This window comes from Onychomys torridus, chromosome 1, assembly GCF_903995425.1.
Source record: "Onychomys torridus chromosome 1, mOncTor1.1, whole genome shotgun sequence".
NCBI lineage: Eukaryota > Metazoa > Chordata > Mammalia > Rodentia > Cricetidae > Onychomys > Onychomys torridus.
In genome coordinates, this window is record NC_050443.1 from 60,496,459 (window position 1) to 60,524,364 (window position 27,906).

The 27,906-nt window shown below is 52.8% G+C and overlaps 4 protein-coding genes across 10 annotated transcripts in view; 1 reads left to right on the top strand and 3 right to left on the bottom strand.

The window, feature by feature from the left end:
• The window catches only part of Rccd1 (RCC1 domain containing 1), a 16,553-nt gene extending 10,023 nt beyond the window's left edge, over positions 1-6,530 (bottom strand). For 3 of the 6 annotated variants that reach the window (XM_036185610.1, XM_036185604.1, XM_036185571.1), the window contains exons 1-5: positions 6,332-6,530; positions 3,736-4,027; positions 3,175-3,571; positions 2,969-3,090; positions 172-267 (exon numbers count right to left, since the gene is read on the bottom strand). In XM_036185610.1, the coding sequence (XP_036041503.1) occupies positions 172-267; positions 2,969-3,090; positions 3,175-3,571; positions 3,736-3,904 (784 nt within the window). In that variant the 5' untranslated portion in view covers positions 3,905-4,027; positions 6,332-6,530. Of the gene's footprint in view, positions 1-171; positions 268-2,968; positions 3,091-3,174; positions 3,572-3,735; positions 4,028-6,084; positions 6,201-6,331 lie in introns of those variants that run through there. The other 3 variants (XM_036185588.1, XM_036185595.1, XM_036185580.1) reach the window with 3 other exon arrangements.
• Positions 6,531-7,168: 638 nt separating this feature from the next.
• On the bottom strand, positions 7,169-21,624 carry Unc45a (unc-45 myosin chaperone A). Of its 2 annotated transcripts, XM_036185520.1 has the most exons (20): positions 21,488-21,624; positions 21,142-21,303; positions 20,926-20,962; positions 20,449-20,624; positions 18,673-18,765; positions 18,059-18,226; positions 17,558-17,726; positions 16,896-17,066; positions 15,889-16,060; positions 14,334-14,634; positions 11,965-12,059; positions 11,203-11,344; positions 10,760-10,900; positions 10,446-10,573; positions 10,197-10,263; positions 9,666-9,779; positions 9,321-9,436; positions 8,184-8,301; positions 7,922-8,077; positions 7,169-7,769 (listed from the first exon to the last, which is right to left on the bottom strand). In XM_036185520.1, the coding sequence occupies exons 1-20, from the start codon at positions 21,491-21,493 to the stop codon at positions 7,512-7,514; spliced, it is 2,790 nt and encodes a 929-aa protein (XP_036041413.1). In that variant the 5' UTR covers positions 21,494-21,624; the 3' UTR covers positions 7,169-7,511. The 2 variants fall into 2 exon arrangements, with proteins under 2 accessions (XP_036041413.1, XP_036041421.1); XM_036185528.1 differs by lacking the exon at positions 21,488-21,624 and having other exon boundaries at positions 20,449-20,767.
• A 68-nt stretch (positions 21,625-21,692) lies between these two features.
• LOC118571791 (protein shisa-like-1a) lies at positions 21,693-22,739 on the bottom strand. Its single transcript, XM_036171103.1, has 3 exons — positions 22,634-22,739; positions 22,274-22,484; positions 21,693-21,888 (listed from the first exon to the last, which is right to left on the bottom strand). Exons 1-3 carry the CDS (start codon positions 22,737-22,739, stop codon positions 21,705-21,707), a joined length of 501 nt encoding a protein of 166 aa, XP_036026996.1. The 3' UTR covers positions 21,693-21,704.
• A 1,862-nt stretch (positions 22,740-24,601) lies between these two features.
• On the top strand, positions 24,602-26,177 carry Hddc3 (HD domain containing 3). Its single transcript, XM_036193388.1, has 4 exons — positions 24,602-24,739; positions 25,037-25,092; positions 25,211-25,451; positions 25,756-26,177. The coding sequence occupies exons 1-4, from the start codon at positions 24,628-24,630 to the stop codon at positions 25,884-25,886; spliced, it is 540 nt and encodes a 179-aa protein (XP_036049281.1). The 5' UTR covers positions 24,602-24,627; the 3' UTR covers positions 25,887-26,177.
• The last annotated feature ends 1,729 nt before the right edge of the window (positions 26,178-27,906 follow it).

Consider the following 27,906-nt stretch of genomic DNA (forward strand, 5'->3'; position numbering starts at 1 on the left):
GGCCAGTGCCCAACCCTTACTCAACAGACCTGCAGGTTGTGAGTGCCAAAACTAGCATCAGCTTCCCATAGCAATGAGTGGTATCCAACAGTTACCAGGATGAGTCATGCTCCTGAGCACCTGCAGCTCACGGTTCAGCACACAGTAAAGAGTCCCAGAGATTGACCTTACCTTCCCTGCTCACTGTCTTGTCCTCTGCCAGGCTCCTTACGGGCAGGGCCAGCTGCCCCGACTCATTCCAGCCCCAGATATAAATATCCCCAGTTTCTGAAAGAGACCGAGAGGATCCATGAAACAGACTGGGAAACCCTTCCATCTACCTACAACTTCTAAACATCCTCACTACCAATTCCTAGGGACAAGTAAAAGCTACCCTGCCCAAGTACTCCTCCAAGCAAAGATGGCCCGCTACCAAGTCCCAGCAGTCTTCTTGCCCATACAACACTTAGTTACACACACAACCCTCCTTTTTTCTTCTTCAAGCAGCCTTACTATGTACCTCTCTGGCTGGCCTCAAAGAATCTACCCTCTCCCTGGATGCTGGACTACAAGCATGTACCACCACGCTCAGCTTTGCTATGGAAGAGTCTTTTTGTATACTGTGGAGATGTGTTGTTATCATTGGTTTAATAAAGAGCTACATGGCCAATAGCTAGTCAGAAAGAGGTTAGGCAGGACTTGTGGACAGGCAGAGAGCTCAGGGATGAAGAGGGCAGAGTCGCCAGGAGATGTAAGGAGAAGCAAGATGAATATACCATGTTGAAAAGTAGTGAGCCATGTGGTAGAACATAGATAAGAAATATGGGTTAATTTAAGTTGTAAGAGGTGGTTAGCAGCCGGGCAGTGGTGGCGCATGCCTGTAATCCCAGCACTCGGGAGGCAGAGCCAGGCGGATCTCTGTGAGTTCGAGGCCAGCCTGGTCTACCAAGTGAGTTCCAGGAAAGGCGCAAAGCTACACAGAGAAACCCTGTCTCAAAAACAAAAACAAACAAAAAAAAGAGGTGGTTAGTAACAAGCCTAAGCTATCAGCTGAGCATTTATAATTAATAAGCCTCATGTAGTCATTTTGGAGTTGGCTGGTGGGACAGAAAATTCTACCTACACAGCTTTTCTTCCCACTTCCCCTTCCTTTCAGAGATGAATCTCACTATGTTACCTAGGTTGGTGTCTAACTCCAGCCTTAAGTTCTTTTTTTTTTTTTTAAGATTTATTTATTTATTATGTATACAATGTTCTGCCTGTATGTATGTCTGTCTGCACTCCAGAAGAGGGCACCATATCTCATTCTAGATGGTTGTGAGCCACCATGTGGTTCTGGGAATTGAATTCAGGACCTCTGGAAGAACAGCCAGTGCTCTTAACCTCTGAGCCATCTCTCCAGCCCTAGCCTTAAGTTCTTGTCTCAACCTCTCCAATCGCTGGGACTATGAGTGAGCACCCAGTTTAGTCATCCTTTAACTCCCTTGCTAGCCCAACTTTTGTTTTGTTTATCGAGACAGGGTTTCTTCTCTGTGTAATTTTGGTGCCTGTCCTGGATCTCACTCTGTAGCCTAGGCTGGCCTCGAACTCACAGAGATCCACCTGGCTCTGCCTCCTGAATGCTGGGATTAAAGGTGTGCACCACCATTGCCCAGTGTCAACTCTATTTTCATCCTTTAAAAAAAAAAAAATCTCTGTGAGTTCAAGGCCAGCCTGGTCTACAGAGATAGTACCAGGACAGCCAGGGCTACACAGAGAAACCCTGGCTTGAAAAACAAAACAAAACAAAAAGTGAAGTCAGGGCTGGACCCTGGAGGCAGGAACTGAAGCAGAGGCCATGGAGGAATGCTGCTTGCTCCCTCTGCTTTCTTACTGCACCCAGGACCACCTGTTCAGAGGTGGCACAGCCCCTGGTGGGCTAGGATTTCCCATATCAATCATCAATCAAGAAAATGCCCCTACAGACTTACCTATAGGCCAATCCAATGGCCAATGTCAATCGAGGTTCCTATTTCCAGATGTCTCTAGCTTGTGTCAAGTTGATAACAAACAAGACACATAATGTCTACAATTTACTAACACTACTTGGGAGGCAGAGGCAGGAAGATGGAGTTGAAGGTCAGTCAGTTTGAGGCCAGGCTGGCCTTAAATGAGACTTTGAACACAACATTCACTAAGAGTGATTTTACCTCTTTGGCAAGCACAAGGTCTCAAGCTCCTAACCCTTAGGTATGAAACTTCCCTTTAGGCAGTGTCCAGCCCTCTGTCGTCTGCCTTCCTGCCCAGGTTGGACCCCACTGCCACCAAGGCCTATTATATGAGAACATGGGGTTACTGAAAGCCCCAGTCAGAAAGATCAGTAGCTGTAAAGATGGCTCAGTGGTTAAGAGCACTGGCTGCTCTTCCAGAGGATCTGGATTCAGTTCCCAGCTCGCACATGGCAGTGGACAGCTGCTTGTAACTCCAGCTCCAGGGTACCCAGTGCCCTCTTCTGGCCTCTCTGGACACCTGCACAGACATTCCACCCATCTTTTTAAAAACCAGCAAGTTATCTATACTCTCTCCGCCCCCAAAGCCCAGGAAATGGCAGTACCACCATAGTGGACCCACATAGCATCACACTGTCATGACTACCTGGGCATATGCAGCCCTCTCCATTCTTCCTGGCGAAGCTGTCTCTTCGCAGTTCCCCTGGAGAAGTGTGCTTCCCTTCTGGAGTATTTTAGAAAGCAACCTTGGTAGCTAGCAGATGGATGGGTGTGGTGGAGAGCCCAGTAACAGAAAGCTAACAACTACAACAGTCAAGGTATAAGAGGGTGGTGGAGTCAACGGGCTAAATCTGCAGATACTGAAGAGTCAGCAATAATTGGGCTGGGCTGAGCTCGGAATGAGGCCTTCGCTGGACTACCCACAAACAAAACAAAACCCAGAACAAGAGGAAGGAGTGGCCAAGATCGCCAGCTTGTTGGAGGAGTCCCAGGTCACTCACCACTCACACACACAGAGTGCCAGCCACCTGCGGCCACCTCAGCCATCCGCAAGCCTTGTAGGGCTTCCAGCAGCCGTGGCTCCAGCTCTGCCTCCAGCGTGCCGTGGCCCAACTGTCCATGCCTGGTCAAGGGAGTCCCAATCAGCTACAGGTACATTCAAGAGGCCACCTCAAGTGTCACCTAATCACGCGCAGCCAGTCCTCACCTGCCTCCACCCCAGGAGAACACATGGCCAGATCCACACAGCAACAGCGCATGCTCGGCACCCAGCTCCAGCTGGCGCACCCGTAGCTCTGGGGCCAGAGGCTGGCAGAAGGGTGGCTGCCGGTTCACATAGGCATGGGCACCGGGCAGCAGTGGCAGGGTGCCCGCCCTAGCCTCACTGCTGGGTTCATCTCCGCCTTGGTCCTCTGCACCAGAAACCAGGTTCTGGACCCAGAGGGGCTCCCCCTGCAGTGCCGAGCCTGGAGTCCAGGCCTGCAGCTCTGTGCCGGACCCGCCCTTGTCACGCAGCACCACCAGGAGTCCCTCTGAAGCCCAAGCGTCCCTACAGCCACTTGCTGAGCTGCTCACGGAACCTGACAGCTCCACCCGGCCTCCACCTGCATGAGTAGAGAGTGGGCTGGGACACATGCCAAGGACCTGGGGAAGGGTGCAGTGATGTTGCTAGACAAAGGGTGTAGGATATTTCTGGGTGGGCATGTTAAGAATGGTTGGGCAAGTGTACAGGGGACAGGCCCGGAGTTGGGGTTGTGAGGGTACTCACGGGTCACCAGGGCGGTGTAGCTCCAGCTTGGACTCACTCGGCAAATGGCATCACCGGCACAAAGTGGTTCAGGACTGTGCACCGAATGGCGCCCATTCCCAGAGCCCAGCACTTGCCCAAAGCCGCAGAAACCAAAGCCAAACCAGGTCCCATGCCGTTCCTTGGCCATATTCACGCTGAGCCCTCTGTGGGATGGAAGGTTATGGCTGCAACCCCAGGAGATGCTTGCAAACAGGACGCCTCAGGAATGCAGGCTAGTCTGGCTTCCCATGGGGTGCTGCAGCTGCAGTATCTGTAAAATAGTGACCGGATACCATCTGGATTCTGTCCCAAGCACAGAGGCCATTGGTGTCCATCCCACTACTATTCCCCAAGCAGAGCTTTGGCCAAAGGTCCCATCAAATGTGTGACTGTTAACTGTCTGGAGCTGTCCCACTTTTGGCTCAAATCCAGTGTGCCACTGTAAGAAATATTTAGTATTAGTCTTTTCTATCAAACACTATAAAATTGATATCCAGGGCAAGGAATTCTTAGGATTTTTGTTTGTGACAGGGTTTCATTGTGTAGCCCTGACTGTCCTGGAACTCACTCTAGACCAGGCTGGCTTCGAACTCACAGAGATCGCTTGCCTCTGCCTCCAAGTTCTGGGATTAAAGGTGTGTGCCAGCAACACCTAACTAAGATTTATTATTTTTATTTTATGTGTATGGGTATTTTTCTTGAACAGATGTGTACCATGTTTATACGTGGTGTTCCTAAGGGGCAGAAGAGGGCATCAAATCTCCTGGTAGTGGAGTTAGGATGGTTGTGAGCCATCATGTGAGTGCTAGGAATTGAACCCAGGTCTGCAAGAACAACAGTGCTCTTAACCACTGAGCTCCCCACCCTTGATTTGAGACAGGGTTTCACTAGGCAAGCCCTAGCTGTCCTAGAACTCAGTACGTAGAACAGGTTGGCTTCAAACTCAGAGATCTGCCCACCTCTGCTGAGATTAAAGGAGTGTGCTACTACCTCATCACCTGGCCTGGAATTCAGAACTTTTTATCTCCCTGTACTTGTAAGACTTTTTGGCAACCTTTTTTTTACTATGCCCACCCTCCACCTCCAGTAAACCCTTTGTTTACTGAAAGTCCCATGGCTGCATTCCAAGAATTCAATGGTCTGGGATCAGTAACCCTTTTCTCCTACTTCCTTAATTCCCTGTGGGCCAATTCTTGTAAAACTAGGGTGTAGTGGTGCACACCTTTGATCTCAGCATTTGGGAGGCAGAGGCAGGTGGGTCTCTGTGAGCTGAATTCCAGGCCAGGCAGGTCTACAGAGTGAGTTCCAGGCCAGCCAGGGCTACATAACAGACCTTGTTTCAAAACAACAAAGAGTCTAGCCAATGAAAAATATTGTAGGTCAGACCCCAGCCAAGGTGGAAAAGACGTCCACCTGGGTTAGAAGAAAACCAAGTATATTTCTTGACTCTCTGTTCCGCTCTTCCCAGCACACTCTCTTGACCTGCCTGGAAAGCCTGCTTTGTCCAGAAACTTCAGTTGAAGTGGTCTCTTTGTGTCCCAGAACTTATTTCTAACACCACAAAGGATTTGAGAGATAGTTAAGTGGGAGATTAGATGCAAGACTAGGATCCAAGCCCCTGTGTTCCAACTTCCCAGCCTCGGGAACTTTATCCACAGTCTTGAATCAAATAGGCTCCATTTTACTGTAGATTCTCAGTCACACAGCAGGGGTGGAGCTGAGCCAAGTCCCGTGGATTTATAAGCCTCTAACCAACAGGCAGTGGAAAGAGAGCATCACCCACAGTCCTGGAACCTGCGTGTGCACGCCTGTTAAGCTGGATCCTATTGCACTGGTTTTACAAATCGGGTGGGAAGCCGGGCAGTAGTGGTGCACGCCTTTAATCCCAGCACTTGGGATGCAGAGGCAAGAGAATCTCTGTGAGTTCAAGACCAGCCTGGGGAAAAAAAGGGGGTGGGTGGGAACAGCGTTGCTTATATGTACTTTGCAGAACTGTTTGTGATAACTGCAAATCAAAATTTAAGTGGCAAGCTTATTAAATACAACAGTATTTAGTGACGAAAATTCAGAGGCATCTGGACAATTTCCACTGGCCCTTACTCAGTCTTTTACTCTTTCAACAAACCTTTATCGCGCCTTTCCTTTGGCTTAATGAAGTGGCTGTGGGCCCCGGGAACTCACGCGGAACTGGGGAGGCAGACGGTCGCATGGTTACGACAGCAACGTCAATTCATTCGACTGGACCAGAGCTTTACAGCCACTCTCAACTTAAATCAGATCTGAGACCACAGCCCCTGCATCCCCAAACAAGAAAACCTTTGACCTTACCCATGTCCCTGTACCCTCAAGCCAGTAGAAAGCCCTTTCGGCGGGAAACCTCGAAGGAAACTGGCCAGCGCTTCGTAATGCTGGGCTCCGGGATGGACCGGCAGGGCAGAACGTGTTTAAAGGCCCGCACGCCAGGCCAGGCAGCCATTGGATAGAGCGGCCTTGTCGGAGCCAATCGCAGGCGCGAGCGGTGACGTCACCGCTCAGGGGGCGGGCGCCCTGACGTGCTCACAAGCGCAGGGTTTACCTGTCTGCCCCGAGTCCTCCGCCGACTCAGTGCGGGCCGCTCCCGGGAGTGGGCGCCGACGCCAGCGGACGCGGTTGGAACCACTGAAGGAATATTCATGAAGACCGGAGGGAAACGGCAGGCGAGGACCAAGCCCTGACACCCGCCGTTCCCTCCGAGAAAGGCGGGAGGTGATTCACCAGCGCAAGCTCAGACTCTTGCCCAGGCCGGAAGAGGTAGTATTAGTGCCGTCACTGATTGGCCCAGGCGCTGCCATTCACATCTGCTGAGCCAATGAGCTCCAATCTCCAGCCTCTAAGCGACTGGTGTCCCCGGCTAGAAGGGGACCGTGTTGGAGCCACGCCTCTTCTTCAACCAGGCACAGGTACAGAAAAACCGATGTTCCCTGAGGGAAGCAAGCGCACACCCACCCCGAATGCCAAACAACACTGCCTGACTGGAGATCACGGAAAACTCACAGTATCACGACAAATGTATCCAGGGATCAACATATAGTACTCCACCCTAAAACTGTTCATCTCGAAAACACTGGAATTTGACCAGTGTCCTAGGCTTTGGGCTTACCCGTGCACCAGGACTAAGAAAGAACTCAAGCCGGATATGGTGACACTCTTTGTAATTCCTACTACTCTCAAGGCTGTGACAGAAGGGTTGTCAGTGTGAAGCCAGCTTGGGCTACCCGTATTGAGACTCAGTCTCAACTATAAGATACTCAACGGGCCCTGGGGTGGCGAACCAGACTTCCTTCTCTTCGGCAGCACACCTGCCGGATGCGCAGCTACTGCTCCAGAGGCCCCCCCGCCCCCCAGCAGACCCTCCTACACAACAAACACGCGCTTCGGTTCCACACGATTTATTAGAGGAATGTGCCTGCAGGCAGACTGGTGGTGCTCACGGCTTGTGAGGATGCTGCGGTGCCCTTCTTGACGTCCATAATCCACAGGCTTGAGTTGGGATGCACTTCCTCATTCCCAGCTCTCTACAGATACAGGGCCCTTCTGAGTGCTGGCAGAGCAGGGCTGTGTGCTGTGTGATCTCTCAGAACAGAACACCAGAGTGCAGCTGGGGAAGAGAGGCAAGTGTCCGGCGTCCCAGCCCTGTTGGCCAAAGCTGCTGCTGTCCCGGCTCTCAGTGCTGCGCTGGGTGGCAGATGCATGCGCTGTGGGCCCAGGGCCAATCCTCACTCTCCATCCCGGTTGGGCTGGATGAGTCTATATTCCACTGCTTTCCCCAGGCAGGCTGCAGCAACCCTGGAGACTGGGCTCTCCTCACCCTTGGCCAACACTGACAGGATCTCCAGCACCTCGCTCTCCATCAGGGTGCTGGCAATCTCCTTGGAGGCCTCCACCATGTTTAACACCACCACAGTGCCCCGGTGTTGGAGCTCTTGGTTGGGGCTTAGAAGCAGGGCCTGCAAGATCTCCAGCCAGTGTGTGGTCTGTAGGAAATGGCAGGTGTGAGGACCCAGCAACGTGCTCAACTCAGGTAGAAAACACACCTATACCCCAGGAACTCCCTCACACAACAGCAATACCACTATGCAGGGAGTGGGCGTTCCCTCCCCCTCCCCCACTGAGAACAGGCACTCACCACTTGTGGGATGCGGCTGCAGAGTGAGGGCCGCATGGAGGTGAGCATAGCCAGGCCGCCGGCAGCAGCCCTCCGCAGTAGCTCATCATCCTCTCCACTGTACAGTACCAGCAGCTTCAACCGGTCATTGCCCTGGGCTTCAAAGAGATCCTGCACCTGTGACCAGACGGAGGAAAGGACCATACCACCAGGGCACAAAGCCCAATGAAAGAACAGGGCCCTTTGCATCCCTGTCATGGGGACCACCTGGACCGACCCTCACCTCTTTGCTCATGGCCAAGTTACACATGCACTCTGTGGCTGCCCGGCGGATCATTTCATGTTCCTCAAACATGTAGCCCTCGATCATGGGCACGGCCTTCTCCTTCAGGATCTTCTGTCTGCAGGACAGAGTTGGGAGAGTCTGCATGACCAGCGTCTCCACAACCATAACCCGCCACCCTATCCCCATGGAATTGAGCTCTGAGCTGACGTGTTCCCCAAGCAATTGGCCAAGGACCTTCCTGTCCCGGTTATGAACTACAGTGCTTTCTAGCCTTCTGGCCTGGCATAGGATTGTCAGGCATGCTGGAAATGAGCAGAGCAGGGTGGTAGTGAGGGTGGCTGTGCAAACTTCCATCATTTGAGCACCGAACCTGACCTTGAACTATTTCACCTACTACTCATCATAACCCCATGATGCTTGGACTATCTCACTCAATGCTCACCTTACTCCAAGGTGAAAGTGTAGGTGTGGCCACCAACCACAGCTATTTCACCGCAGGGGAAACTGGGCTGGGAGGTGAGTAATGTGTGCAAGGTCACAATTAGTAACACCAGCTGACACATGTCGGCTGTGATTACTGCTAGGGCAGGCCCCTATGAACTGAGGGCTTTTGGGAGGGGCTCTTGAGACAGTTTATAGCCTAGCCTGGCCTAGAACGCACAGCAATATTCCTCCCCTGGCATAAGCCACCACACCTACTTGGGCTTACTACAGTCTTTTATATGCGTTTTCACAATGAACTCTCCACACTACTACTTCATGAGGTAAGAGACTTAAGTAACTCACAGAGGAGAAACTGAGGCAGAATGACTTAAAGACTTGCTTAGGGTCATACAGTGAGCCACTGAGTGTCAGCAGTCTGGGGAGAGAAGGGGAGGCAGAGGGAACAGCCAGGGCCCCAGAGCCTAACATGCCCTGGGTTTAGGGAGCCAGATCTGAACCCCTGACATCAGAGCCTGTAGAGAGCTCTTACCCTGCGCCTCCCTGGCACCACCCTTGGCATGACTCTTCATCTGTACGTTACAGAGGAGTTAATGTGAGGCACAAATAATGACCAGGAATTGTTTTCCAAACTGTAGAGTTTACAACCAGGCCTCACCCAAATCCCTATGCCCAGCTCCCACGGGACCTTACCTGAGTCTCTCGCTGATCCCTGCCAGGTTCGTTAGGGCCATGAGTGCCTCAAAGTTCTGCAGTCCTGAGCAGTTGAGGTGCAACAGAGAGACAAGGGGCCGGACCACTTCGTAGATCTGTGACACACCCCACCCATCAGAGTGCTCGCTGCAGTGGGCCCCAAGCCCACTGATCCACAGCAGGGCGCCCACCCGAGACAGTGGCGCTCTCTACGGCTGCCCTCTACCCCAGGACTCAGCAAAACTACCCTTTTCCCATTGATCAGGAGGGGAAGCCCAGGCCAGAGGCTGTCAGGGCATCATGAGGAAATGGGAGAGGTCATGGTTGGAACAAGGAGACACATACCCGCTCACCAGGAAAGGTCATCTCCGGGTTAGAGGTGATGGTAAGTTTGGCAAGAGCCTGGGCTGCCTTTGTCTGCCCAACATCAGTGCCTTCCAGGGCCAGCGGAAGCAGAGCCTGCCGGAACAGTGTCCCAGCCCTGTTAATGCCCTACCTGGGCCTGGGAGTGTAAGGTCCAAGCATCAACCCTGACTGTACCATCCATCTTACTCCCTCCTCGGGTCCGAGAATATTCCCAGCTCAGACTCTTCCTCACTCTGAGGCCTCTTATTAAAACTGCCCAAACCCTTCCTCAACCACCTTGAAGTTCTAAACATGGGTTGTGCTGGACCCTGGGGCCACAGAGGAGGCAAACTCAGGATCTTTATGGGCCTGAAGTACTGAGGGACTCTAAAGAGCCTGTCCACATCAGCATCTCTCCACCAGGCGAAGTTCCTGCTGGTCACTACAAGTGTCCCCCAAGGCCAGCAGCCACTGAGTCATGTTTTATAGGTGGATGGCTCAGGGTCAGGAAAGAGTCAGAAACCAGCTTACCTTGCCCCCTCCCTGGGCAACCACAGTACCTCGATCTTCCACTTCTTCCACCAAAGCCAGGAAGACCCTGCAGGGAGAAGGCGAGGTGGGTGGGTGGGGCCCACGGCCCGGGCAGGCAGGCATTCCATTCTCAAGCTAAGTGAAGTAAGGCAGCCAGGCGCTCTCAGACTCCCACAGCACAGGCCCCACTCCTACAGGTGGGCTGCAGTTAGCAGGTATGCCGGAGGCAGCAGAGGCAGGCTGGCTTACCTGGACAGCAACTCCCTACAGGAGTTCGTCAGCACGGGACTCTCCGTCTTCACCATACACGTCATGGCCGACACCACACCCGCGGCCAGCAGCTTCTTCACACGAGCCCGCACAAAGCTTGGTTTGTCCTGCGAAAGGAGGCAGTTCAGGAGGGGCCTTAGCTGACTGGGTAGGGAGATGTGGACTCTTCTCACAGCAGAGACTGATGAGCATGGAAACAGCCCGTTTAAAGGAAAGCTTTCTGCTGAGGATGAATCACCCACTCAACTGCCGCCCCAAACAGGCACCCCCGGGCCCTCCTGGGGGACCCGTACCTTAGGGTGCTGCTCAGGAACGTGCTGCTTGGCATACTTGGCCAGCTCCACCATCTTGGGGTCTGGCTCCTCATAGTCGTAGCTGTTGGTGCAGTTGACCAGGGCTGAGGCTACCGCAAAGAGCACTGACCTCTCCTCGGACTGGCCAGGACAGAGGGGCAGGCATTCAGCAGGGCAGCACGGCCGAGTGCCACTGAGCAAAGCCACCCCCACAGCCCCACCTAGAATCTATGCCAACCCCAGACTCAGAGCTCACGAGCCCGGCTCTTAACTCCTCCAGGGCAACTGTGCTTCCAGACTGTGCAGGCACCAAGGCCACACAAAGCAGCTGGCTGGCTCTGCCTCCCCGGCATCACAAGGGACACTGGTGAGTCCTGCCAAAGCCTGGTAAGCTCCCATCCTAGATCCTGCCCTAGGCTGACAATAGGGACCCGCAGAGCTACCCTGCTGAGCTGGAACAGGGCCTTCAGAGCAGCCTCATCCTCCACAAATTCTTCCTTTACATCGGCATCAAAGGTGAGGTAGGCCAGGCCTTCCACTGCCCAGCGCCGAGTGCCTGCATCAATCTGGTCATTGCATAGCCACCTAGGGACACGTATGACAGTGGAGGACCATCAGAGGTGGGAAGCAGGAACCAGACATGGTGGTACATGCCTGGAAGCTCAGCACTCAGGAGGCAGATACAGGAGGGTCACAAGTTCTAGGACGGCTTGGGCTTAGGGAGACCCTATCTTAAAAACAAAATCCAGAACAGCAAACAGAAGCAGAAGTAGGAGGGAGTAACCTGAACAAGGAGAAGAGCCAGGGGCTGGGCCACTATGACCTAGGATTTGCCTAAGGGAATGCATACTCTGCCTGCGCTTGACAGTGGGAAACAAAGACGCTCCACCTTCCACCCACTCCCCTTCTTAAAAGTTGTGTGTGTGTGTGCACCTCTGCACATGCATGGAGGCCAGAGGAGGGTGTCAGTGTCCTTCTCTGTCTCTCTCTTCTCCCTTGGAACAAGGTCTCTCACTGAAGGAAGCCCCAGTGAGCTTTCTGTCTTGCCACACAACGAAGGCGCTACAGGTGCCCAGCCGGCCACACCCAGCTTCTCAACATGGGTGTCTGAGGCCCTCTCACCTGCACCCACTGAGCACCTCTCCAGATGGTCCCACACCCTCCCTCTCTTAAGATCAGCCCATAAATGGGGAAACACCACTCACTTCCGGCACTGCTTGGCCAGTTTGAGAGTAGAGCCTTCAGCAAACTGCTTCATGCTGAAGTCAGTCCCTCCAGCTGATCCGAGCTTACAGAGTCCCTGGGGGAAGAGAACAAGACCAGATGTTTGGTGCCTAGGATGGACACAGCAGCCTGGCACTTACCTGGCCTGGCCTCTGTCACGGCTCTTGGAGGACCACAAACCTTAATTAATCAACAACCTCTCCACAGGCAACACATGGAGGGTTAGGCAATAATCATCTACTGAGGTGGCCACAGGACACAGTGCCTGGGAGAAACTGACACATTGGCTCCCTAGTACACTGCACCCTTTCTACACTCATTCCCAATGTATACTGCGCCCTTTCTGCACTAATTCCCATCCTATCCTGCACCCTTTCTGCACCCATTCCCAATGTACACTGCGCCCTTTCTACACCCATTCCCATCCTGTCCTGCGCCCTTTCTGCACCCATTCCCATCCTGTCCTGCGCCCTTTCTGCACCCATTCCCATCCTGTACTGAGACTGTATAGGATTTTGTATGACATGGAAAGTTCTGTCCCTTTCATGTCATACAAAAAGTCCTTTGTAGCCAGGCAGTGGTGGCGAACCTTTAATCACAGCACTGAGGAGGCAGAGGCAGGTGGATCTCAGTGAGTTCCAGGCCATTCTGGTCTACAAAGTGAGTTCCAGGACAGCCAGGACTGTAACACAGAAAAACCCTGACACACACACACACACAAAACAAACAAACAAAAGTCCCTTCTGCCAGATAGAGTGGTTCACACCTGTAATCTCAGCCCTTGGAAGGTAGAGGCAGAATGATTAGAAGTTCAAGGCCAGCCTCAGCCCTATAATGAGTTTGGGGCCAGTCTGAGCTACATGAGACTCTGGCTCAAAAGAAAAAGCAAAGGCCCTGAACAAGCACTTTAGCTATGGCCTGAATCCTGACAAGACAGAGAAACCCAGGACAATCTGCTGTGGAATAATCCTCTTGTACACTGTAAAGATTTGTCACTTAAATTGGTTTAATAAAACACTGATTGGCCAGCAGCCAGGCAGGAAGTACAGGCGGGGCCACCAAACTAAGAATGCGGGAAGAGGAAGGGCAGAGTCAGCGGACGCCAGCCAGCTGCCAAGGAAACAAGACATGTAGAAAATGAGGTAACAAGCCAGGAACCACATGGTTAAAGCATAGATAAGAAATATGGGTTAATTTAAATGTAAGAGCTAGCTAGTAAAAAGCCTGAGCCATAGGCCAAGCATTTATAATTAATATAAGCCTCTGAGTGGTAATTTGGAAAGCGACTGCCAGGTAGACTGGCAGTTATGATCAGGCATACAGGACAGAAAGCTCCACTTCTGGTTACAAAGAATTGCCTGTGCTGGTTGGTTTCTTTATTAACTTTACACATACTGGAGCCATCTGGGAAGAAGGAACCTCACTTAAGAACTGCCTCCATCAGACTGGCTGTAGAAAGGCCCAGGTAGCTGTGAGTGGTGCCATCTCTGGGCAGCTGGTTCTGAGGTGTCTAAGAAAGCAAATTGAACAAGCCATGAGGAACAAGTCCATAAGCAGTGTTCCTTCATGGTATCTGCTTTGGTTCCTGCTCCCAGGTTCCTTTTCTTATGTCAGCTGTGACATGAAATAAGCCCTTTCATCTCCAGCTGTTTTGGGTCACAGTGTTTATCACAGCAATCAGAAGCACACTAGGGCAGTGCCCATGGAGAACCAGCCCCTGCAGGGCTGGCTACAGCGGTTCATGATGTCTAGAAAGGCCCAGATGTGCAGTTTCTGCTTTTCCATGGGCCTTTCTAACCAGCAATGGGACAGGATGAGGTGTCCTGCATTCCTAGACAATCTGTTCCTGGATCATCTCCCTACTTGATCACAAGCCCTTCAGTAGCCCTAGGGAGGTCCTGGGTACACTTTCGCCTACAGTACTGAGACAACCCCAGGAGACACCAGCTGACCAGTGCCCTGCCTGCCTGCCTACCCAGGCCTCCCAGGAGACACCAGCTGACCAGTGCCCTGCCTGCCTGCCTACCCAGGCCTCCCAGGAGACACCAGCTGACCAGTGCCCCGCATGCCTGCCCACCTGGGCTTCCCAGGAGACACCAGCTGACCAGTGCCCTGCCTGCCTGCCTACCCAGGCCTCCCAGGAGACACCAGCTGACCAGTGCCCTGTCTGCCTGGCTACCTGGGCCTCCCAGGAGACATCAGCTGACCAGTGCCCTGCCTGCCTGCCTACCCAGGCCTCCCAGGAGACACCAGCTGACCAGTGCCCCGCCTGCCTGCCCACCTGGGCTTCCCAGGAGACACCAGCTGACCAGTGCCCCACCTGCCTGCCCACCCGGGCCTCCCATCTCACCACCAGTGCTCTGATGCGGATGCTGTCCTTCCCGCTGCTCTTGTACAGGTCCTTGAGCAGAGAGACGCCGTTGGCCGTGATGAACGAGGCCCGCTTGGCTTTGCCGGCTGCGTGGATCAGCGCCTCCACAGCTACCAGCTGTTCTTCCTCCTGCTCAGAGGCACACAGAGCGATCACACTCTCCATGACACCGCTCAGCTCCAAGGCCCGGTTGCCGGCATCACACGGGCCCTGCAGGAGGCAGGACACTGTCTGGATGGCTCGCAGCTTCCCGGCCAGCCCCTGGCCCTCAAACCAGCTCCTGGGGGGCACAGAGTGACATCTGTCATGCCAAAGCACACATAAGGGCCCTTCTTCCCAGCTCCTCTATCCATACCGGGCGGGCACTTGGAGCTACCTGGCCAGAAACAGCCAGAAAAACTGCCAAAGGGGAAGACTGGCCATTTCACGACAGCAATTACCAATTTTCATTCACTACCCTCTACTTGAGCTGCTGGCATACCACCAAACAGGTTCTTCTCACACACAATGCCCCGCCCCATACCTTTCTTATACTGCCTAAGATCCGAGGTCACCCTACTGAAAGTTATTATTGTTGGTCACCTCCCCTCAGCTGTCAGCTCCTCAAGGGTAGACTGTCACGGTTAGTTCATGAGTTAGAAAAGAAATCCAGTAAGTGCTCAACTCATTTGTTGTGCGTGACACATTTGTTGCAGTATTGGAAAATTGAGGTGAAAAGGTTAGGGTGCAGACACTTTGGAATAGGGAGGAGGTTTGGGGCCAGGCACCGTGACATACATACATACATACCGGGACTATATGTCCCGGCTACTCTGAGTTTTAGGCCAGTCTAGGCTACACAGCAAGATTCCCATCTTAAAACAACAGCGTGTTGCTGGGCATGGTGGCACACAACTTTAGTCCCAGCATTCTCGGGAGGCAGATGCAGGTGGATATCTGTGAGTTTGAGGCCAGCCTGCTCTACAGAATGAATTCTAAGACAGCGAAACCCTGTCTAGAAAAACAAACAAACAAAAACCATTGGGTGTGGTTGGCTGAATGAAAATAGCCCTCATAAATTCATATATTTCAATGTTTGGTCTGCAGTTGTGGAACTGTTTGGGAAGGATTAGGAGGTGTGGCCTTGTTGGAGAGGGTATCACTGGGGGTGAGCTTTGAGGTTTCCAAAGCCCACACCATTCCAAGTTAGTTCTGTCCCTCTCTCCCTCTCTCCTTCTCTCTCCCTCTCTCCTCCCCCCTCTCTGCCTCATGGCTGTCTCAACATGTAAACTCTCCATTACTGCTTCAGTACCATGCCTATCTGCTGGCGGCCATGCTCCCTGCCATGATGGTTATGAATTCTACTTACCCTCTAAAACTGGAAGCCCTCAATAAACTCTTTTATGAGTTGCCTTGTTCATGGTGTCTCTTCTCCTCAATAGTAACTAAGACATGGGGTGGAGATGCTGGGGATCACTCCCTCCATGCTGAAAGCCAGTCGCTTTTCCGATGGCACCCCTGGCACCCCGGCAGTGGGAGAGGCAGACTCCCTCACCTGATGTAGTTCTCACAGAGCCGGTGGAAATTCTCCCTCTCGGCATCACACTTCAGGTCATCAAACAGCTTGCTAAGGAGGATGGAGGCACTCATGCGGCTGTTTGCTGTCACGGTGAGCTCCCCAGCAGCGTCCTGCAGGGAGCCCCCCACCTCCAGAATCTTTTTCAGACCTAGAAAGACACCCCATTTAGACAGCAGAGCACTGGCGCCAAGCCCTGAGGTAGAGACAGCCTTGGAGGCGCAGGGGAAAGCAAGAGCGCCTCTCTGTCAGCCAGGAAGGTCACAGAGTTCCAACAGTGCCATGGTGGTTGTGAAGCCATGGGGGAAAGAGAGGCAGGTTCCAAGGATCCCTGCAGAGGGCTGTCAGGCAGGGCCTTTGCAAGTCCTTATTTATCTTTTTGGAAAACGAGAATTCTAAATCGCTATGTTATGATTTAATTGTCTTTTTCTCTTAGTGTAGTAGTAGTAATGCATAGTCACTAAGAAAAACTTCAAACAGACCAATGAGATGGCTCAGCAGGTAAAGGGGCTTGCCACCAACTCTGATGACTTGAGTTCGATCCCCAGGACCCACACAGTAGAAGGAAAGAACCAACCTCTGCATGTTATCCTGACTTCTGCAGTCATAGTATTCAAATGAACACACGCACACACACACACACACACACACACACACACACACACACAGAGTGTGGGGAGGGAATGGGGAAGAGAGAGATTTAATAAATAAAAATGTCTTAAAATGCAATTTAAAAAAGATGACACTGCCTTTCAATTGACCTTCTTCAGGGCTGTGCACTGCACATGCACTTGTACAGACACACATCACACACACACACACACACACGCAGCTGGAGGGTCTCCGTGCTCCGTACGGGACTATAAGACCATCGGAGGGCGGTTCAGCACAAGCACACTGGCGTGTTCCATGTGCTTTTCTCAACACTCCCACAGAAAGGCCAGTCTCAGTCAGCCAAGCCAGTTTTTCTAAACTATATCACCTACCTTGATCAATGACCCAGAGTGTGAGGCTGTTGTTGGGGTCCTTCGGAGACTTCCGGGGTACCATTTTAATGAGGAGGGTCAGGGCATTGTCACGGCCTTGGCCGGAGACTCCCACCTCCGTCAGTAGCTCCAAGAGGTTGCTGATGAGGACCTTCAGCTCCCGGGCAGGGTCTGGCAACAATACACACTGCTGATCAATGTCTACGACATGGAGTTCAGTCCTCCACACCAAAGACAAAACGACACAACAGAAAATGTTACATTAGCGGGCTCTACAGTGACCAGCCCTGTGTGACTGCTGAACTCCTCAACAGCCAGAGAGACACAGGCAAAGGAGGCTTCCCTCCTGGGTTCTGAGCTCGGCTTTCTCCTTAAGCACCTTGGCTATCAGAATCCAAAGGGAAAGCTGGGCATGGAGACATGAACCTCTAAGGACACACACTTGAGAAGCTAAGGCAAGAGGATTGAGAGTTCAGTTCCACGGTGAGACCTTGTCTCAGCAAAACTAAAGAATCTAGGGTCAACCATCACCACTAAGCCCCACCCCTGAACAACCTGGAGCTACAAAGCTCATCCTGAAAGAAGGCTGGGCGGGTTCAGCTCCATCCATCCCCTCCGCAACAGTACCTATCATCCAAGGCACCAGACCTGCTTCCACTCACCCACAATAATGGCACCTTCTTTGCCCCGGAAGCCTTTCTTGACGCCTTCCTTGAGGGCGTCAACCATAACCTGCAGCAGGTGGCAAGCCGCCAGGGACACGGCCTGGTTTTCCACACCCAGGATGGAGACCACTCTCCGCGTTCCCAGGACACTCAGGGTTGCCACTGTCTATGGTGGGAAAGAATCGGGCAGAGGCTTTGGTTGGTAAAGGGCAGCCACGGTGATTCCTAACGGTGAGTGAGTGAGTGTGGCCTGAAAGTGAGCAGACACCTGGGTAGATGGGCCAGCTCCAAGAGACAAGGGAAGCAGGTGTGACAGTCTGGCTGGGTTGTGCCATGCCTCCTGTCAGAGAGGATCTAGGGAAAGCATCCCATCCCATCCGGTAGTGGTGGCATACACCTGCAATCCCAGACAGAGACAAGACAGCAGCCAGTTCAGGACAGCCAAGGCTCCAGACAAGACAGACTGGAGCAATAACTAGACCTCTCCACACCACCTACCCGCGACTGGTGCTCAGAGCAAATGCCGACCAGTGTGCGCAGGGCTGCCAGCATGAGGTCGGTCTCTCCCGTGTCCAGCAGCTGTTGTAAGAGCTGAACCCCATTGCTCCGGAAGATCTTCTCAGCCCCTGCATCCTCTCGGGCCAGTACCACAAGGTTCTGAGAAGCCTACGCCAAAGGAAGCACATAGTAATGTTGACACTATGAACATCCAAGGGCAGGGCAAGCAGAGAGACCCTGCGCTCTGGACCTCACTGCTTCTCCTTAGCCAGCCATGAATTTCACCCCTGGAACTTCGGCCTCCTTCTCTTCAGGTAGAAAGGGGAGCCCAGTCTCATGGGAGATGGGTAGCGCGGGGTCCCTGGTGGGGCTTCAAGAGCAAGGACAATACCTCAGCCACACGGTATGCCAGCTCCTGGCTCCAGGGCGGCCACCAGGGTGCTCTGTGAACACTAGTTCTCTTTCCTTGGTTCACACGAAGGACCCAATCCCCAACAGCTCCTATGCAGGAGGCATGGCCTACAGCCCAGCAGGCCAGCAGGACTCCCGAGGCCCATACTGGTAAGAAAAGGGTTATGTATGGAAGCCCGAGAGGCTCACTCCAGGGCCTGTACCTTCTGCTTCTTCTCTGTGCCTTTCTCTTTGGGGTCCAACAGTATCTGAAACATCTGTTCTACTTTGGCATCTGTGGAGGACATGTACCGCACCTATGATAAAGCACAGAATAAATCATCTTTCTTGGCCAGACATGTCATATTTCCCATGAGTCCTCCCTGGCTCTCCTCCCTGGGAGGCTCAGAGTGCAAGGCCAATAGCTAGGAACCATGGCAGGCAGGAAGAGACTTGCCAGGCATCTCCTCCTAAACTTCCCTCGGGCTGTTTTCCTCTCTGAACTTCTTCCTGCTTGGGCAACAGGGCCTGCTAATGCTAAAGGAAGTGCCTTCAGAAGGGGAGGCATCTTGTTAGCCAGAGGAACCCACTCACAGTACTGTCAGCTACACTACTGCAGCGAAACAGTGTAAGCATGCTACTATGGCACTGAACTTGCCAGCAACGTATAAGAGACCAGGAAGGTTGTGAGGTAGCTGCTAACACTCCCTTGATGCCTTGTGTGTACACTCCTGTGTGTGTGTGTGTGTGTGTGTGTGTGTGTGTGCATTTGTATATGTGTGTGTATTAAGTCAAAGTATTTTTTGGAAGCCTCCTTAATCCCATTCTTTTCTTTCAATGTTACCATATTGGTAAACACTACACACACACACACACACACACACACACACACACATACACATACACACACACACACACACTTTGTCTTTTTTTCTTTCCTTCCTTTTTTTTTTTTTAAATGTAGACCAGACTGGTCTTGAACTCACAAAGATCTGCCTACCTCTGCCTCCTGAGCCCTGGGATTAAAGGTGTGTGCCACTACACTGGGTCTTTGGTGTACATTTTTAACAGGCTTTGTGTGTGTGTTTCTTTCAAGACAGGGTTTCTCTGTGTAGCCCTGAATGTCCAAGAACTTGCTCTGTAGACCAGGCTGACCTTAAACTTCCAGAGTTTCCCAGAGTTTTGCTGTACAACTTTAACAGTATTTTTCATTGTACTTGCACATATTACCCAACATACCCAGACATGATATACCATATGGGTCACTAGCTCAGTGGTAACAGTACTTTCCTGTGTGTGTTACTGCATACTTCACTTTTCCATACACCAAACGGCAGAGCCCTCTCTCTGTATGATCCACTTTTCAAGAATGATAGCACTGACCTCATCTGTTTAAATTTTTCTCTCCTCACTGGGCATTTAGGCAGGTTCCAAGTTTCTCATACTATAAACAAGACTGAAAAAGTCAGATACCTGAAATCCCAGCACTTGGGAGGAAGTCAAGCCATCCTCATCTACACAGCAAGTCCAGGACTAGCCTAGTTTATATGAGATCTTGTCTTTAAAAAAAAGTGAAAATGTTTTTCAAAGTAGGAGAGTCAGGGGTTCAAGGCCAGCTTCATGTATGTAGTGAATCTAAGGTCAACCTGGGCTTACTAGGTCACAAGACTACAACCCTGACATGCATTGCAGCCTAAAGGAGCCATACCAATCCATACCGTCCCTAGCTGCTGTGAGAGTACACACACACACACACACACACACACACACACACACATACACACACACACAGCCACACCACTTTCATACCTGCCTCACTCTTTGCCAAGTGTATAAACTTTCACATGCCCCAAACAACCGTCATTTTAATTTGATTTCCTCCAACAGGCTGGGCATTATTAATGCTTGTTTGCTATCAGTAGCTCCTCTCTGGAACACTGTCTCTACACCCTTGTCCCAGACCCAGGCAATCCCCAACCTCTCTTGGATCTTTCACATACCTTCTCCTGAATCTGGCCCCCAATGTTCCTCAGGGACTCCTGGAAAACTTTGTTCTTGGGCTCTAGGCTCACACATCTCTTCAGGTCAAGGACAGCCTGGTCCAGGCGGCCCAGCTTCTCTAGGGCTTGGCTTCGGCGATAAAGGGCTTTGACATCCCCACCGTCCTTTTCAATAGCTGAGCAGAAACAGGAGCTCTGTCAGCACCCGGGAGGCCACCATCTCCAAGGCAAGAGCAGGAGGAAAGATCTTGAGGGCCAGAGGAAGGTGGGGGTACCAGTGTGGAGTTCGGTGCTTCAGCCTCAGAAAAGGTGAGGGCAGCTGCAGGAAAGCAAAGGCCGAGGAAGTGGGAAAGCCAAGTAGAAAGATAAGTGTCTGGGACCAAAGGAGGAGGAGAAAGGGACAGCTCGGTGGTCCCCGAGTCCTTGCCCACCACAGAAGACCCCCCAGCTCCCTATGAGGGCCCACACACCCCCTACCTTTAGACGCCTCTGACTCTGCTTTATTGTAGTCTTCCTGTAAGAGAAAGATCGGGAGCCTGAGAGGGACCCTTGTCCCGCTGACTCCCCCACCACCGATGCCCAAAGACATCTGGCAGCCGTGGGTGGCTCGGAAATGCCCAGCTCGTGCTCAAGCTGCAGCGGCTATGGGCAACCCCAAGGCCCAGGTAGAAGCAACCCGACCCCCTCCCTCACCAGCTTGAGGTGGCAAGCAGCCCGGTTTCGGTGCAGAATGGCCTGGTCCTGGGGCGTCGCGCCGAGACTCAGGGCCTGGGTGTAGGCGGTCAGGGCACCCTCGTAATCGCCGCATTTGAACAGTTCGTTGCCCTCCTTCCGCAGCTGCTCGGCAGAGCTGGCCTGGGGGAGAGAAAGGCGGGGGGCAGAGCCGCGCAGCAGGGAGAGGAGCCCGGTCCGGGGAGAGTCCCGTGGAGGGCTAGGATGAGGTGACGGCGGCCAGCGGCGAAGGAAGGATGTCACAGGGGGAGCAGTATGCACCCCGGGGACAGAAGATCGGGGCTCGGGAGTCCCTCGGACCACTCACGGTCATCGCGAAGCTGAGCTCCAGGGCCGGCGCAGGCGCACTCTCTGGAGCAAAGGTGTGCCTGGGCTCGGGAAGGTGCCGGGGGCTGCTCCGCCCCAGCAATGCGTCAGCCTTACGCCAAAGAAGGCAAGGCCAAGGAAAGGTTGCAGCCGTGCGAGGGCGGGGTGCTCGGCCGCATGGCGCAGGCGCAGGCGTAAGCGCAGGCGCAGGGACGCATCTAGTCTGTCCCCACCGGGACCCGTAGGGGGCGCGCCGCGGAGCCCCGAAAGCCTGGACGGTAGCGGCTGGCGTTTAGGCTTTCCCTCCGTCCCCGACCGCGGCAGAAGTGCACGAAATCTGCGGTCATCAGTGCCACCAGAAGAAGACTGTAGAAGCCCAGTGCTAGGAGCGGGCCTGGCCCCCTGTGGGAGAGGGAAGAGAATCAAGAGCCAAAGCGCGGGATAAATACAGACTGCGTACGCATATTTTGCGTACAAATTTGGGAGCTTGCAAGTATCTTGAAGACGAACGCAGCCAGATTCGGCATTAACCCCCCCTACTACAATATGTGTAACCCATGGACTACAAGATCCTCTCTGTTGTCACCGTGCAAGCCCTTAAGTCCCGCAAAACACACAGCAGCCTTAGTTACCTTTTACTCCTTCAGACTTGTTTGTGATCAGGAGTCGCGTGGCTTCCTCTCCACTAGCCTGGAAGCTACAAGCCTTCCACCGCAGAATTTAAGGACAGAGCCCAAGACACTGGGAGCACCCTGTCAGTGTGTGGATCTGGGAGCAGAGTTCTCACCTGAGGATGGGTGGGGGTTGGAGAGTAGACAAGTTGACTTGGTACAGGGCCTCAAATTCGTCGCGGGTACAGCAGGAACCCCCGGCAGCCTGCAGGCGACAACAGTAGACTTCCTCAGGAGTGTCCGAGAGGCGGGGACAGAAGAAACCCGGGTAGTGGTGGCCTTCAGCGTCCCGAGTGGTTTGGCACAGATGGGGATGGTGAGCCAGTGCTGGAGAGAAGCAAGAAGTCTATAGAGAAGGGAGGTTACCCGTACCCCCTTCACCCGGTTCAGAGGGCAAAGTGGGGTCCAAGTCTCTTCACCCTTCACCACCAGCTTTCCCGGCAGCCCAGTCAGAAGATAGGGGAAGTGTTATATACCTGAGAGGTCGGTCGGGTGGGCAAGGTTCATCCAACTGAAAAGCAGTAGCAGCCCCACAGATAGGCCTGTCAGTAGAGGCCCTGGACTCCTTCTCTGGATGCCCATGAGAAGTTACCTCCACCTCAGCCGCAGTCCTAGGAATCCAGTATGTGTCCTAAGCCATGACTACCAACAATAAGTAACATGAGATTAAAGTCCCCAGACCCGTAGGGGTGACCCTCCTCCATCACAGGCTCCTAGAGAGATGAGAACTGGTTCCTCTCGTCTGCTGGGAACTGTGAGGCCTCTGGTCCAAACTGCCTAGATATCTAAGCAGATGGGAAGGTGGGCTCAGAGGACTGGGAATGCCAGGCGAGAGAGAAGTTGAGACATTGTCCTGAAGAAATGAACACATAAAGCCAAAAAGTGTTTCCGCCTACCCATTCTCCTACTTCTAGGCTGCTACAGACATCCCATGTTAGGCCCCAGAGACCTCCAGTCAGCCTGCCCAGCGTCCCTCCATACTACTGTAACTGTAACATGGCAACCACCAAGCCTATCAGAGAGTCCTGTCATTAAACTTTCCTCTGAACATCATCTCTCCAGCTGTCAGCGCAGACACAAAAGCTACCCGCCTGACTGGAATACGCTTAGCAGCTGGCTGCCTCCGTTTCTCAGACAGTCCCACATCTCACTTACCCTTCATACTTCAGAGCTGCCAACATTAAGAGAGAGAATTTCCCCCAGAAGATCCAAAGTTCACTGGCCAGTAAAGAGTGAAGGGTTATTCTAGTGCCTAGCCAAGCTAGGCAACATTATGTTCCTCAAACACTCATCACCTCAGAGGCCCACAGCAGAAGTCTGGGGACTCAAGCAGGCTCCCTTATGGTAGAAGAGATTAATGCAAACAGTTTCTGTAGAAACAGCTCTGCCTCCCAGGAGCCTGAGTCTGAAGCAATTAGGCAGGGTTTCTAGCTCAGGATCCAATTCTCCAGAAGGTCAGGACGTAGTGTCTTGTAGTGTCTCTAGGGCTCAAATGTAAGGCTCAGATGCCCATGGTAACAGGGACAGTCCCCACAGGGAGACCTGTTTGGAGAAAATGTTCTGGGCATCGAATGGTTGTAGACAGCCTTTTTCTCATGGAAGAAGATGTCTCTGCCTCCCAGGTTAGATGAATTGGGCTTTCTCTATGGTCCCATGGCTACCTAGGCCTTCCAGCTCTGTACTCAGAACTCCTTGAGGCCATTACCTTGGTTCTTGTTTGTCTTCCTTCTCTCCACAGACTGTTAGTTCTCAGAGTGCCAGGATACTATCTATGTTCTTGAGACTGGCGCCAAGTACACCCTACCAGCCATGATTATTGAAGGCTATTTTCTTTCTTCCTTCCTTCCTTCCTTCCTCCCTTCCTTCCTTCTTTCCTTTCTTCCTTCCTTCCTTCCTTCCTTCCTTCCTTCCTTCCTTCCTTCCTTTTTTTATTTTTGTTTTTCGAGACAGGGTTTTTCTGCATAGCCCGACTGTCCTGGAACTCAGAAATCCACCTCCCTCTGCCTCCTGAGTGCTGGGATTAAAGGTGTGCACCACCACCACCAGGCTGAAGGCTTTTTTCTATGCCCAGGATCTCAGCCTTTGACGAACCTCCACTGACACTGGGGACTTGCATTTAGACTAAGGCAAGAGCAGGACAAAAAGCTGGGAGTGGCAACTCACACCTGTTGTGCTGGGGAGGCGGACACAGGAAAATCCTTAGAAACTAGTTGGCTAGCTAGTGTTGCTAAATACCTGAGCTGCTACAATTTCAAGGAGAAACCTTGTCTCCAAAACTCAGGGGGAGACCCATGGCCGCTTCACGCCACACGCACACAACGCGCAACACGCAAGGTGTGTGCGGTGGGGACAATAAAGAAATTGCAGCTTGTTAGAATCAGCGCCGTTCTCCGAGCCTCCGAGGCGCCAGGGGGCGCTGTAGCTGATCTATTCGGACTCTGGGGCTTCGGTCTCCCGCGCCACCCCCGCGATGGGCTCCGAGGCAGCTCAGCTGCTGGAGGCTGCAGACTTCGCCGCTCAGAAACACCGACAGCAGCGACGGAAAGATCCCGAAGGGACTCCCTACATCAACCACCCTATCGGTGGGAGCGCCGGTTGGGAAGCAGTCCTCGCGGCGCGTGGCGGGTGGGGACTGGCTGGGACCGGAACACCAAGGGTGTACAAATTATGGAGCGCCTACTGAGTCCCAAGCTTTGTGTCAATCACTTTTCCTGCGTTATGCCGCGGAAGCCTCACCAGGGGCCGCAGGCGGAATCGTCCCCTTAGTACAGGCGACATCCCACGAGGGTTGACTCTCCAAGGTCACCCAGCTGGTGACGGGCTACACCTGGCTCTCCGCTGTGGCTCCGTCTAGTCTGACTTCTACTTTGCCCCGTCAGGTGTGGCCCGGATCCTAACCCATGAGGCGGGAATCACAGACATTGTGGTGTTACAGGTAACTTGACCCGTCTCTGCCCGGAGGCCGGTGTGGGAATATTGGAGTACTGTTGAACAATGGGTGCCCTTTGGCTGGCAGGCTGCTGTCACTGGGCTGAATGGGAGCCTCTCCCCAGGCGGCCCTGCTCCACGACACAGTAGAAGACACAGACACTACCCTGGATGAGGTGGAGCTGCACTTTGGAGCACAGGTTCGGGGCTTGGTGGAGGAAGTAACAGATGACAAGACTCTGTCCAAACTGGAAAGAAAACGGCAGCAGGTGGAGCAGGCACCCCACAGCAGCCCAGGGGCCAAGCTGGTGAAGCTGGCAGACAAACTGTACAATTTGAGGGACCTGAATCGCTGCACCCCTCAAGGTATGCTCCCCTACTGCCTCTGAGGGGAGAGGGAGGGATGCCCAGCTTCTAAAAACACGAGTTGGTCAATTTCTCAGAAATATAGGGTGGGGTGGGGCCGGGGGTGGTCTTAGTGCCCCACACTAAACTTAGAACAGTCTTCTTCCACAAAGTGGGAAAAGTTACTGGATCATTGAGAAGTTGCCAGGTCATTTCTCGAAACCTATCTATGGCCTCGTACCAAAAGCCCTCCAGGACACAGGGTAACTAACGCCAGTGCTGGCCTTGACACCACATGGGCGGATCTCTGTCCACTCTTGTGCAGGATGGTCGGAACATCGAGTCCAGGAGTACTTCGAGTGGGCAGCTCAGGTGGTGAAGGGACTTCAAGGAACGAACCAGCAACTGGAAGAGGCACTGAAGCAGCTGTTCGAAGAGCGGGGGCTGACTCTTTGAGCCGTGCTAGGCCCAGGCAAGATGGGATTCTTCCTGCAGCAGTTCAGAGCCTCCCCGGCTCTCACATTCCCTCCCTCAGCTCATGCATTACAGGCTAAAAACGTCTGCGTTTTTTACTCAGCCAAGCCCCCAGTATGGGAATGAGATATACCCATCCATCCAGCCTTTCCTCAAGACTTGGGTCTGTTTGCTGTGTTTCATGGTGGGACCTCTGGCCCTTCGGGGACTTAAGATTGTGTGAGATTTGGTTTATAAGCCATGGAAAATAAAGCACTTAGGGTAAAGTGTAAATTGCTGTTCCTCCTTCCCTGGTCTCCTGAGTGATGCACCCACACGCTACATACGTGCTTCCAACTATGTGTCCCTTGCATCAGCTCCGTTAGGTTAAGAGCATCGACCCTTGGAGCATGGTGTCCTTATCACTGAGCTGGATTGTGTTGTTATGACGGTCAGATGATGTAGGTGAGTAATCTGGAAAGCTCCCTTTAACTCAGATAAACTGGGAAGGAAAGCCACCACTTATGGCTGGGAAGAATAGAAATCCCAGTAGCGTGGGAAGGCCTGGAAGACCTCAGTTTCCCAGACACAAACTGCAGCGGGTTGCTCCGGGATTCATAGCCTATGCCTTGACCCTCAAAGATTGATGGTTTCCTGGGTTGCTAAGCGGCAAGATCTTCCGGGATACCCGGAAGTGGCCCTGACGTTTCCCCGCCCGTGGAGGTGGGTGGAGTCTGGAGGCACACACACACACACACACACACGCACACGCGCGCGCCCCTGGAGCGGTCACCAGGGTTTGTTGGGGGTGGTGCTAAACTGCTGAAGATTTTTCTTTTTGGGGTTATATTTTTGTGCTTGTGTGTGTGCGCGCGCTCGCGCCTGCGGCCGTCCCACAGTGCAGGTGTGGCAATCAGACCACAACTTGGGGAAGTTGTGTCTCGCCCATCATGTGGGTCCGGGATATCGAACTCAGTTTGTCAAGCCTGGGCGGCTGGTGTTTTTACCCAGTGATCTATCTCGCCTTCACCTGCCCCTTATTTCTTTTGATTTTTTGGGGGGGTGGCGGTGGTGGTGATGGTGGATAGGATCTGACGCAGACCAGGCTGCCACCCAAACGTCTACAATCCTGCCTCTGCTGGGGTTATAGAACTGCGCAACCATGCTTGGCCTCCACCGAAGGCTTCTTAAATTTCACCAGCCATTCAAAAATCTATCATTTTTATCCTGAAGCTAACGTCGAGCAGCACTTGAAGTTCCCATTCTTAGCAAAACAGCTGAAAACACACACACACACACACACACACACACACACACACACACACACACGCATCGCAGGCGTTCCTCACCCACTTCTGGCCGGTGGCCGCCCGAGGCCGGTCCTTCCGGCTTCCCCTTTGCCTTTGGCGCGGTGCGCAGTGGTCTTTTCCCCGCTTCTCCGTTAGTCTAGCTGTTTTCTGCTCATGTAGTTATTTCTGGCCGTCCAGATTTTTTCCCTAGTATCTCTAATAGACAAGCCTGAGTGTTCAGTTTTGGTCTTTGATGTTCAGAGCAAACAGGAAGGAGGCAGATAGGGTCTTTAGGAGCACCGGGGTTTTCTGCTTTCCTTAGCACCTTTGAGAGGGACATAATTCATCTCCAGGGCACAGTGAGCTCCATTACTCAGACTTTGACTTTTCCTTTGCAGAAGTCCTCTATCTTTTGAAACGTTTTTTGTTTTTTGTTTTTTGTTTTTTGTTTCTTTTTCCTGAGAGCTCAGTGAAGTTGACCAAGGAGTTAAGGTGTTTCTTCTCATGCTGTTCCATAGGGCAAGTCTACATGAAGAAGGTGTATGAAGACATTTTGCCCCGTGGCTTGTTGGGGTTTCCTTGACCCAGACTGACAAAACTACCTCTGCTTGAAGCAAGCTTTTCCCAGAGTCCAGCAGATTCTTCCTTCCCCAAGGTGAAGATAATGTGCCTCCCTCTTTGGTTTTTTTTGAGACAGGGTTTCTTTGTGGCTGGCCTCCAACTCACAGAGATCC

Bases quoted from the DNA above. Each gene is read 5' to 3' on its own strand.
- LOC118571791 (XM_036171103.1), bottom strand. From the start codon at position 22,739: ATGGGCATCCAGAGAAGGAGTCCAGGGCCTCTACTGACAGGCCTATCT. The intron at 22,485-22,633 runs GTATATAACACT...GCTTCTCTCCAG, and splicing joins CCACCCGACCGACCTCTCAG to CACTGGCTCACCATCCCCAT. The intron at 21,889-22,273 runs GTGAGAACTCTG...CCTCTCCCACAG, and splicing joins CAACCCCCACCCATCCTCAG to GGGGCCAGGCCCGCTCCTAG.
- Unc45a (XM_036185520.1), bottom strand. The intron at 20,963-21,141 runs GTGAGGGAGGGG...TTTCTCTTACAG, and splicing joins CTGCTTGCCACCTCAAGCTG to GAAGACTACAATAAAGCAGA. The intron at 9,437-9,665 runs GTATGTGTCTCC...GGTGTGTCACAG, and splicing joins TGACCTTTCCTGGTGAGCGG to ATCTACGAAGTGGTCCGGCC.
- Hddc3 (XM_036193388.1), top strand. From the start codon at position 24,628: ATGGGCTCCGAGGCAGCTCAGCTGCTGGAGGCTGCAGACTTCGCCGCT. The intron at 24,740-25,036 runs GTGGGAGCGCCG...TTGCCCCGTCAG, and splicing joins CTACATCAACCACCCTATCG to GTGTGGCCCGGATCCTAACC. The intron at 25,093-25,210 runs GTAACTTGACCC...GCCTCTCCCCAG, and splicing joins CAGACATTGTGGTGTTACAG to GCGGCCCTGCTCCACGACAC.